Raw genomic sequence first — 12504 nt, 5'->3', positions numbered from 1 at the left:
GTGGTCGTTCCAAATACAGGCGGCACAATGTGGAGGGTGGGCTTATAACAGGCAGTGGTGGAAAGTAACTGAGTACATTTACTCTCAAGTACTGTAGTATACTTGAAATGTTAATTTTTTTTGTTTTTTTTAAAACTTTACTGGAGTATTTCTAATTTTCAATAATGTTACACTTCTACTCCACTACATCTCAAAAAGGCAAATATTGTACTTGTACTCCACTGCAATTATTTGAAAACTATAGTTACTAGTTACTTTGTAGATTTTGTTTATTAGCAATTTGAAAATAGCCGATCTACAGGCTCACAACGCGTCGCAAAGCGTCGCGTTGTGAGCTTGTAGATCTGCTATTTTCAAATGGTTCTCATACATTTGAAAACTTGAAATGGGACTTTCTGCATAATGAGTCTTTTTACTTTTGGCATTTTACATATGTGTTTTGACGCCAATACTTTTACTCAAGTACATTTTTGAGCACTAAGCTTGCACTTGTAACAGACCATTTTCTACGACAGGGTATCGATACTTTTACTCAAGTAAAACATGTGTGTTAGGCTACTTCTTCCATCACTGGCAACAGGAGCACAATGTGGAGGGTTGGGCAACGGGAGGATGTAGAGAGACTGACAAAAAAAATCCCTTTTTCTTCCATACCGTCCGTCTGTACGTACGGCTGCATGTTCTGCTCCTTGGTGGAGGTCATGTTTCATTTGATGTAATCACATCACTTAACCCTTTCAATCCGAGAACGCGTCTGTGTCATTTTAGTTTTGAGCTATAACCCATTATTTTTATACTTTTGGCTATTCAAAAATAACAGATCTACAAGCTCGTAGCTCAGCTATTTGCTATCTGCAAAAAAAAATTAAATCGTGAAAATGTGTGCAAATCGTTGAATATATACGTATATATATGTTTATTTATTTTTTAACGCGAACATTTGTAACTCAAATCTTTGCTTCTGGGGGGTCCCTGGAACAACATATTTTTTAGAAACGTTCGCTTTAGGAAATGCATATTAAAAGATTTGCAAACATTTTCAAAAAATAGCGAGTGGCGTGCCACGCTATGAGCTTGTATATCTGCTATTTTTTGAATAGCCAAAGAAATCTGAAATAACAGAGATGCGTTCCCAGATTGAATGGGTTAATGTGGACAAGATGCTGTTTCTGATGTAGCTGCTCCGTATATATATATATATATATATATATATATATATATACAGATGAACATATATATATATATGTTCATCTTATTTAAGCAGTAGAGCACTTAGTCCATGAGACAGAGGACGACTCTCCCCTCGGTTCCAGAAAAACACACGTGGGAATATGATTATGATAATTCCTATTCCACACAGATAGCATGCTTTTCTGTCCTACCTTTTGGGGTTTTATTGGCATTTCTTTGTGACATTCCAGGTACAGGGACCTGTACCTGTCATAAATAATACCAATAATCCTCTGTTTTCTCTGTGCCGCTTTCCCTCACCCCCTGACCCGCTGACATTTCACTGATATACTGTGTATGGTGCCTCAGCATTGATTCAGTCACACGGTTATATGTGTGTCCATGTACTGGAGCTATTCCTGAGGCCCTGATATGTTTTAACCCATTAAGGCCTGAGTTCGATTCTTAAAACGTTTTCTAAATCCTAACAGATTTTTGAAAAAAATAAAAAATATATTTTTTCACGATTTTTCTAAAATAGCAGATATACAAGCTCATAGCGCGGCACCGAGTGCCGCGCTACGAGCTTGTAGATAGATATATTTTTTTTATATTTTTAAATTTGAATAGCCAAAGACATCTAAAGTGACACAGATGCGTTCCAGGTATCAATGGGTTAATGCGTTCAGACCGGGAACGCATCTCTGTCATTGTAAGATTGCTTTGGGGCTATTCAAAAATAGCAGATCTACAAGCTCATAGCCGCACTGTGAGCTTGTAGATCTGCAATTCTTTGGAAAAATCATGGAACTTTTGTGTGAATCTTTGAATATATATATATGTATATATATATATATATATATATGTCTTTAAAGCAAACATTTGTAACTCAAATCTTTGCTTCTGGTGGATTCTACAAATGTCTTCTAAAATAACAGTTTTCTGAAAAACGTATGTTGCTCAGTGCCACAATACGTCAAATACGTCCTGAGGCCTGACGCCCCGTGTGCCACACTATGTCAAATACGTCATGAAAAACATGTTCAGAACCCAAGATATGATGATTTGAAGATTTGCTGCTCCATTCACTTCTTGTTTAACTTTTTACTGAAAAAGGCTGTATCTCGGCTCCTAAGCACTTTTTTTTTTACAATTAATTTTGGTTGTGGCACTCAGAACCCAAATTCCATAAATAAGCATGGCATTGAAAGAGTTAATATCAGTGGTGCTCAAACCTTTTTCATGTCAAGGACCACCCAAAATGATATGTATTTGGCCGCGGACCCCCATCTCTGAATATTTTGTTCCAGGGACCCCCCCAGAAGCAAAGATTTGAGTTAAAAATGTTTTAAAAGAATGTATGTAATCAAAGATTTGCAAAATATAGCAGATCTACAAGCTCATAGCGCAGCACTCGGTGCCGCGCTATGAGCTTGTATATCTGCTATTTTTGAATAGCTAAAGTATAAGATTATGGTTATAGCTAAAATCTAAAATGACACAGATGCGTTCCTGGTCTTAATGGGTTAATTCCAAGGACCCCCGTAACTCTGAGAGATGACAAATGGAACCACATTTGTATACTGTCAGAATTACAGACCTGTAAGGGTCCATTTGGTTCCATGTGTATACTATCAGACTTACAGACCTGTAAAGGGTCCATTTGGAAGACCCTCACGGAACCGCGAGGGTCCCTGGCCCCCACTTTGAGAACCATCATAATGGTGCAGAACTATAACACTGCCCCCTGTTGGCACAATTGAGCACTGCATGCTGGCATGCCGCTGTAATAGCCATTACTATACTCCCTAAATGTCTAACCCTTAATATTCATTTTAATTTATACATTGTATAATTATGGTCTGTGATTGATAATAAATGGCCATCACTGAGTGGTCACATTACACTAGGCTGATATAGAGCAGATGATTCATAATTCATAATGCGATCACAAATTATTTCATTATGTAGGATCATCAATCAGTCTAGATTCAGGTATTGCCATTCAAATGGTGGAGATGTAATTATGTTGTCCCAGCCAGTCCTCTGTGCTGGCGTAATGGCTCTCCGGTCGAGTAATTCTAACTGCACTCTTCTAACATGTAAACCTGACTGTATATTGTTGCTGTCCAATACAAACCTTGTATCTCCATATTTATATTTATTTTATTTTTTTTGGTAAATGAATGCCCTGCAATGGCAAAAATAGGTGATCTACAAGCTTGTGGCTCTGCTGTTTTTGCCATTTTTGATACATTTTGAAAGTAAAAAATGAAAGTGGTTACGGTAAGTCTGTCGGTTATTAGAAATATTTAACAAATGAAAAGTATTTACAAGAGACTGTGACTAAATAATAACTACATTGGATCTGTTGGAACACAGGTTCTTTTTTTTTTGGACATACAAGGTTTCTGCCCTGAGAGTGACAATATGTTTAACTGCTACACCTATACCTCTCTCTCTGACGTTTGTCACGTTGTCTCTACCTTGTCCATTCCGTTACCTTTTCTCATTACGTTGCCTCATTTTTTTTTCACCTTCCTCACCCTATTCTGTCCAAGGATGTTTTAGTTTTAATTGTTTTAAATTTTCATAGTTTTTTTTATTATTATTTTAGTTTTAATTTGTTCTTAAAGTGGATTTGCTATGGTTTTTATTTTATTTTTTGTAAAGCCTAATTTGTTTTTCTAATTATAGTTTCGGTTATTTTGTAATTTTTTTGTCAACTAATAATAACCCTTGTTTTCTTCCTCCACTTTTCTTATGTCCAGGCGACGCTGCCTGCAAGCACATCTTCAAGATCCCACTGAGCAACCTGGTGGGCCGCAGCATCGAGAGACCCCTGAAGTCCCCTCTGGTCAACAAGGTGCTGACCGCTCCCTTCTCCGCCATGGTGGCTCCCTCGTCCCTCATCTCCGCCACACACTCGCTCTCTCTCTCTCGGATGGAGATCAAAGAGATGGCCAGCCGCACTCGGAAGGAGCTGCTGGGTAAATGTTAAAACCTAAACCCAAAACTAAAACAGAACATTAAACTCTTGAACCCTAGCTTCCCTATTCTAGGGGGGGTGGTGATCATTCTGCGAAAATAGCTGATCTATAAGCTTGCAGATCGGCTGTTTTCGCCATTTGTCGTAAAAAGATTGTGCATAATGTCCCATTTCACAAGTTCAAAATGTATAAACATCTTTTGAAAATAGGAGATCTACAAGCTCACAAAAACTAAAGTTTTCAAATAATTGTAGTAATATTTTCCTCTCTGGATGTAGAAGTAAAAGTATTGAAAATTGGAAATACTCCAGTAAAGTAAAAGTACCTCAAAATGTTACTTAAGTACAGTACTTGAGTAAATGCACTTAGTTACTTTACACCACTGCCATTTGGTTCCATTCGTATACTGCCAGAGTTATCGCAGGGGCCTTGCAATTAAAATGTTTGAGAAGAACCACTGAAAGAGCTAAGTGGAACTCCATTGATTATCGTGCAGGCTTGACCGAGGAGCCCAGCGGGAAGTCGGACAGCGGCGCGACCAAACAGAGGAAGGCCGGCAAGAAGAACACCGACGAGGAGCCCAAGGCACGAGCCCTGACGTCCACCAACAGCGACAGGTGAGGGGCAACAGGGCTTTAGAATCAACTAGGGATGTAGAAAAGGTTCATCGTTCGTCATATTGGTGTGGGCCTATATACTTTAAACCCATTGAAACTGGGAACGCATCAACCACTTTAACCATTATTTTATACTTTGGCTATTCAAAAATAGCAGATATACAAGCTCATAGCGCGGCACTCGGTGCCGCGCTATGAGCTTGTATATCTGCACGAAAAATCGTGCAAATCTTTGAATGTTAATGTTTCTTAAAGGATAACTTAGTTTTTTTTACAACCAAGGTTTATATTTTAGCTTGTAATTAAAGTAAATAAAAGATGAGTGTTATTTTTTTTTCATTTACTGCTTTCTATAGTTTTAGCAATTTTCGCGATATTTTTTTTACAGTGGGCGGGGGCATTCTGTCCGGTGGCTAAATATGCCTTTTTTTACACAATAAAAAAGGTCCTGTGGTCTTTGATGGCCAGATGTGAGTTATTGGGGGCTAGAAGAGCTACTGTAAATAATAATAAAGAAAACGCGGGGTTATTGTGTAAAAAAAAATCATATTTAGCCACCGGACAGAATGCCCCCGCCCACTGTAAAAAAGATCGCGAGAATTGCTAAAACTATAGAAAGCAGTAAAAAAAAATATATATTAACACTCATCTTTTATTTACTTTAATTACAATCTAAAACATAAACCTTGGTTGTAAAAAAACAAAGTTGCCCTTTAAAGCGAACACTTACTCAAATCTTTGCTTCTGGGGGGGGGGGGGGTCCTTGGAACAACAACTTTTGAGATGGGGGTCCGTGGCCAAATACATATCATTTTGGGGGTCCTTGACATGAAACAGTTGATCAAAACTGATTATAGAAACATAAGTTTTTTCAAAAGACTGTTAGGATTTAGAAGATATTTGTAGAATCCCCAGAAGCAAAGATTTGAGTTACAAATGTTTGCTTTGAGAAATTGCATATTCAAAGATTTGTACACATTTTCATGATTTAAAAAGAAAAATAGCAGATCTACAAGCTCATCGGTGCCGCGCTATGAGCTTGTATATCTGCTATTTTTGAATAGTCAAAGTATAAGATTAACATCTAAAATGACAGATGCTTTCCTGCTCTTAATGGGTTAAACCCATTAAAACCGGGAAAGCATGTCCTGGACCGCTGGCGTAGCGGCCCTGAGATGTCTTTGAATATATATGGAGTGGAGTCAAAAGTACAATATACAAGAGTACAAGTATTGAAAATTGGAAGTACTCCAGTAAAGTAAAAAATACCTCAATCTGTTACTCAAGTAAATGGTAAATGGTAAACGGTGCATTTATATAGCGCTTTTATCCAAAGCGCTTTACATAGATTGTGCATTACATTCACCCATTCACACACACATTCATACACCGATGGCGGAGGAAACCATGCAAGGCACCAACCTGCTCATCGGGAGCAATTACAGTACATGTACTTAGTTACTTTACACCACTGCCTATTTGTGACAACTGAAGGCTGCAGATTCAATCAATGTTTTCTGTGGCATCTTTCTAAGGGGTCTACCCATAGAACAACAACTTAAAGCAAACAAGTTGGAACAATGTTAACTCTCTGCCTGCCAAAAACGTTTATAAACGTTTTTTTTTTTTTTTTTTTTCAAAAACAAAATAAAAGAAATTCTAAAAATATTCTTTATTTTTTTGTTTTTTCCGTTTTTCCGTTCTTCACAAAGAACCAGGAGATAACATTTTCCAAAAAGTTGCTGCTCCATTCACTTCAATGTTAAAAAATAAACGGAGAAATAAATACCTTTTTTCCTATGTTTTACCATGTAAACTGCTGGCAGTTTTTGAGTACTATTTTGAAAAACCCTGTAAAAAATAAAGGTTACGTCTTTATGACCTTGTTTGAGCTATGTGCATCTGTAGGCCTAATACATCAGGTAATAAGAATGCAATGCTTTAAGTGTGCATATGCACCCATAATCACAGTTAGTGTATATAACAGGTGTAGTTAAACGCTACTGGAAACTTGTATAGCAAATAATCGGTATCAGTATCGATCGATTTCACCAAAATGTCAATGTCGTGGATCCCTAAAATCAACCAGACACCAACGATCAACCAACAGTGTCAGCCTATCCTATTTGACATAATATCCATATGAGTTACTGTCATTAATTGCATTGTTATTATTATTGGGGCATCTTTCTTTCCAATCAGGTTGACTGAAGAGTCGACTGAAGACGCAGACATCCAGCTGCATTGTTCGTCTGGTAAGCTTGTCACAATTTATACATAATCACCTGATTCCAATTATTTGAGCGAATCACAATTATCTTTGCATTGATCCTTTCATCTGGTTAAAAAAAAAAAAAAAAAAAAAATGTCATATATATATATATATATACTGTATATATCATTGTCCATGATCTTTTCACCGCTTTCAACCCAGTGTCCCTATTTGGGGCATTTTATGGTAAAACGTCAAAACATCAAACATTTTGGAAAATGTTCATACATTTTCAAGAACTTTCCAAAATAACCAAAATGGCCGAACTACAAGCTCACAATGCATTGCATCACGATGCGACGCCTTGTGAGCTTGTAGATCGGCTATTTTTTGCTATTTCCGTAAATTAAGTATACAATTATTAAGCATTATGGCCTTATTTTTGTCATTGCCCAGTGCAATTTTGGTTTACAAAGCCTAAAAGGCAAAACAGAAATGTAATATGTGTTTATGTGTTCCAACGCCAAAAACACAATTAAATCAATAATCGCAATATTTTGTATAACTAATCAAAAATCTACAATGTCATGATCTTGACAGCCCTATCGTCTGGTTCAGAGCCAGAGGCAGAGAAGGTGGCACTGCGAGAGGAGAGCCCCCTAGTGGCCAGTGCATTCAGCCTCTCCACATCCTTCGAAGAAGACATCCTGGATCTAAAGTGAAGACAATCCCATGTGCACTCCTCTGCCCCGCCCCCTCTCTTCTGTTTTTATATATTTACACTTAATTTATTTTTTAACGGTTCATTTTCTTTTCTCTTTTTATTTTTTTTTGTTTGTTTGTATGTATGTTCCAGGTTCCCATTCTTTCATGCATGGTTGGTTCAGTCAGAGTGTTAACGTGTGCGTGTGTGTGTGTGTGTGTGTGTGTGTGTGTGTGTGTGTGTGTGTGTGTGTGTGTGTGTGTGTGTGCGTGTGCGTGTGTTTTGTAAGCGGCCCCACAGCCACTGTGTGTTGGGTGTTTGTGATGCCCTGCAAACCAATAACCCAAAGAGGAAATTAGGTTGTGTATAAGGGGGGGGGGGGGAGGGCGTGGCTTATTTAGATCAGTGGTTCCCGACCTGTGGGCCGGGAACCGGACCCCAAATAATTGGCATTGGCACTAACGCTGTGTTCACACGGCCAGCTACAAAAGGTACAAACATTAACGCTGTGTTCACACTGCCAGCTACAAAAGATACAAAGCAACGCAACAGAATTGTCGCTGTCGGCAGAATTCTCTCATCTCTCATTTTAACTTTTTGCGTTTTTTCGTAAATTAACATCCCTACTTGATCATACTACAGCGTCACACGAAAGCATCGAAAGTAGCAGATCCGCAAGCTCGAAACGCGGCGCGAAGCGACGCGTTTCGAGCTTGCGGTTCTGCTACTTTTGCTATTTTTGAATTTGAATCCTGAAAAGTAACAGTTTTTGGACATGTGAGGTTCCCACCCGACAGAGACGATATAAAGCCTGGGGTTATAAAGAACACGGAACTGGCTGACAGAAATAATGAGTGGAAATGGTCAAAACGACACTCAGTGTTTTTTGTAGCTTTGTAGCAGCGGTTGAAGCTAGCTCAACTTTGGACAATTGTAGCTTTGTAGATATTGTAGCGGCTACAAACGCCAGGCGTAGCTTTGTAATCTATCATGTCCGCTGGCTGCCATTGCAAATGAAACGTAGACTCTGTAACTTTTGTGTCTGCCTGTGTGAACGCAGCGTAAGATGTTCGTGATAATACAATAGGGCATAGCGGTGGCGGACGTTTTGTGGTGCCACAGAAAAACATGAATCTTTCCCATAGAGATTTCCGAAAATATTTATATTAATTACTTTTAGCCCGGAACAAAGCCATCCAGGCTCCTGGTGAACCAAATATTTGAATATTTAATTATATTGTATACCGGTACTATATTTAATGAATACCCTTTTTTTTGGTGGTTTTCAAATATTTTTTGATACCAAATCAAATGTTTTTTGGTCATGATTCGCCAGGAGCCTGGGTGGCTTGGTTCCAGGCTTAAAATCATTTATATAAATATTTTCTGAAATCTCTATGGGGAAAATGAATGGGTTTTCTATTTGTGGCACCACAAAATGGCCGCAACTGCTATGCCCTTTTTTGGGAACCCATTGGCAAGAAAACATTTTAATGATCTGAGAGATTAATGATAATATAACATTAATATTTTAAAACTAAAAAGATTTTTTTTTCTTGAACACTTTCAAGATTTTTAAAGTGGGCCCTGATCCATTAAAAGGCCGGGAACCCACTGATTTAGATGACACCCTGAATGCTTATGGTTTCATCCCGAATCAAAACTGAATGTAAATCTACGCACCAAGGCACGATAAAAAAAAACACCTAAAAAACTCTGTGTTCACAATACCCTCTTGAAGTTGCTACAGCTCATGTGATGTATACTATGTGATTATTTACAATCCACTTTCAGATGTTGTATGATATATGCTTATGTATGTGTACATCTGTTTATACATTTAGATGCATACACATTGACGGACATGTATGCCTTCATTGATATAAAAAAAAAACATGTTTTATTCCCGTATTTAGTCAAAAGGATGATGTGTTATGCTCTTCTTCACATTATTATTATTTTTTTGGTATTCTGATTCAAAGTACAGGTTGACAGGGCTGGAAGCAAAGTCTCACAAAAGTGCCATTTTGCGGCATTTTACTCTCCACTGACCAACAGCGCCCTCCACTGACCTACAGCCGCAACAACCACCATGTGCTGGTGCCTGAAAGTAGCAGCCATGATTGTAGTCCATGTTGACGCAGTTAATGCTGAATTACATTTAGTTAGCTTAAATTCACTTCATGGAGGCACCCCGTTAAAAGCCACGTGCACTAAAACATCTTGTCCGCAAGAAAGAGTATATTTTAACCCCGCATGACTTGCCTATGCCACGAGTACTATGACTTTTGTGCTTAAAAAGTACCTTTGGACACCATGGGCTTTGCATTGTCATTATTAAGCATAATGGCATAATTACCTAGGCCAGTGGTTTTCAACCTTTTTCATGCCAAGGACCCCTAAATTGATATACATTTGGCCGCGGACGCAAAGATTTGAGTTAAAAATGTTCTCTTTAAAAAATAAATATATTCAAAGACATGCACACATTTTCGAGATTTTTCAAAAAATAGCAGATCTACAAGCTCGTAGCGCGGCACCGAGTGCCGCGCTACGAGCTTGTATATCTGCTATTTTTGAATAGCCAAAGCCAAAGTGGTTAAAAATGTTCTGACGCTATGTTAACTAATTTTGCTGAGGACCCCTTGGTGCCCCCCCAAGGACCACTGGTTGAAAACCACTGACCTAGGTTACAGACCATAGCCTGAGAAAAGTGTGGATGCCTACACGCGGTAAGCCTTATGTTTACAAGTGACGGTGTGAGGTACCGTAGCAGGTCACTGTAGCTCAATGACTAGAAGAACATGCCAACACTCTCAAGGGCCACCTACACTATTAATGCAGTGGTGGGAAAAAGTACTTATGTAAAAGTAACGCCACCACCATGTACAAATATTCTGTTGCAACTACAAGTCCTGTAGTCAACATTTTAGTAAAACTACGGAAGTATTGGCATCAATGTATATACTTCAGTACCAAATTAAATGTCGCAGCTTGTAGCTTTTCGAATAGGCTTAATCTACAAAGCAGCTAGTAACTAAAGTTTTCGAAATAATCGTAGTGGACTAAAAGTATTCTCGAGTATTAAGTAAAAGTACCTCACAATTGTACTCAAGTACAATACTAGAGTAGGCTACATGTATTTGGTTACTTTCCACCACTGCTAAAATGTGATCATTACACTGTAAAGTGTACGGAAGACAAGCATCCATCACATGGCATGGTGGTCAGCTGTTCTGTTTGAAGGAAAGCAGAACCTTTTTGTCTGTGGAACCCTCCTATAGCCCCATCACACTTTTAACCACTTTAACTTTAACCAGCAGTTTTCTGAAAGTATAAGTGGTTCTCAAACTTTTTCATGTCAAGGACCACCCAAAAATATATGTATTTGGCCGCCGACCCCCATCTCAAAATCATTTGTTCCAGGGACCCCCCAGAAGCAAAGATTTGAGTAAAAAAATGTTGGCTTTAAAATGATATGTATATTCAAAGATTTGCAAAAATGTTCAAGGTTTACCATAAATAGCCCATCTACAATCTTGGCTGTTTTCACCGACTGTTCGCCTACTATTACATGCCCGGAATAGGGCGGTGCCAGGCTTCAAGTGGTTAAAAGGAGCGATCAAAGGATCAGAGTCAGCTTTGCTTTCTAAACAAAAATAAAAAAATAGTCAAAGGAACACAGACTGCTGGAGTATTACTGTAATGTATTAAAGGTCCAGCAATGAGTCTCCTTTCACTGTTTGGCATTGAGCAGATTAAAGCAGCACTACTGTATGTAACTTTCCTCTTCTACCCCGGATTTGAACCCGGTTTCCTGCGCAAGTGCTGAAATCTTTTACCATCGAGCTAATGGCGCCTGCCTGCTTGCTCAGGGGATAAACTGAATCTTGACCATCAGGTAAAAAATGGTGTCAGATGAGACGTGACCTCTGACACGATCGTTGTATTTTGTCTCCCTGCCTAGGGCTAGGCAGGAAGACAAAATCCCTGAGTCACTACAGTTACTACAGTTACTACAGGGGGTCCGCCAAAATCTTTGTGTGATATATAATTTGTGTAGATCGGCTATTTTTTGGCAAAGAGGTATGGGTGTAGAGGGAAAAAAGACCAAGTATACAAAAAAAGTTTCATCTGAAACTCAATTTTATACAATATAGAGGGGGTCCCTGCTTCACCTCTCTCTCAGCTAGGGGGTCCTTGGGCTGAAAACGTTGAGGACCCCTGAGTTATATTGTATTAACATACTCTACCATACAGATTGGACTCAATGACATTTTATTCATTAAAAAAAAAGTTACATAGTGCCGCTTTAACCAATGAAAAGTACGAACAGGAGTCCGACTGAATAATAACTACATTCATTGGATCCATAGCATCACATGGTTCTTTTGTCCATTTCCTGAAAAGTAACGTCTTTGTGTCGGCAGTGGCTCAGGGGGTAGAGTATAGTGGGGTAGAGTATAGTGGCCGCTTGGGAATCGTACGGGTCCCCGCCTGGTTCAATCGCCGGCTCCTCCTGGCTGTGTGTGTGTGTGTGTGTGTCGGAAGTGTCCTTGAGCAAGACACTGAACCCTTAACCGCTCCCGATGGGCGGGTTGGTGCCTTGCATGGTTTCCTCCGCCATCGGCGTGTGAATGCGTGTGTGAGTGGGTGAATGCCAATGCACATTGTAAAGCGCTTTGGATTAAAGGCGCCATATCAGTGGTTCTCAAAGTGGGGTCCAGGGAACCGGCTTGGGGCTTCCTTGAGGGGGCTCCAAATGGACTTTTGGTTCCATTTGAACGCTCCCAGAGTTACGGGCTTCCTTGA

General features: G+C 39.1%; 1 protein-coding gene across 3 annotated transcripts in view; it reads left to right on the top strand.

The window, feature by feature from the left end:
• The window catches only part of garnl3 (GTPase activating Rap/RanGAP domain like 3), a 138854-nt gene extending 128691 nt beyond the window's left edge, over nucleotides 1-10163 (top strand). For all 3 annotated transcript variants that reach the window (XM_080419800.1, XM_080419798.1, XM_080419799.1), the window contains 4 exons: nucleotides 3942-4160; nucleotides 4657-4777; nucleotides 6980-7032; nucleotides 7590-10163. In XM_080419800.1, the coding sequence (XP_080275926.1) occupies nucleotides 3942-4160; nucleotides 4657-4777; nucleotides 6980-7032; nucleotides 7590-7711 (515 nt within the window). In that variant the 3' untranslated portion in view covers nucleotides 7712-10163. The remainder of the gene's footprint in view (nucleotides 1-3941; nucleotides 4161-4656; nucleotides 4778-6979; nucleotides 7033-7589) is intronic.
• The last annotated feature ends 2341 nt before the right edge of the window (nucleotides 10164-12504 follow it).

The sequence above is a fragment of the Gymnoscopelus braueri genome, assembly GCF_963280865.1.
Source record: "Gymnoscopelus braueri genome assembly, chromosome: 22".
NCBI classification, from domain to species: Eukaryota; Metazoa; Chordata; class Actinopteri; order Myctophiformes; family Myctophidae; genus Gymnoscopelus; species Gymnoscopelus braueri.
This window is presented reverse-complemented; position numbering and strand designations above follow the sequence as displayed.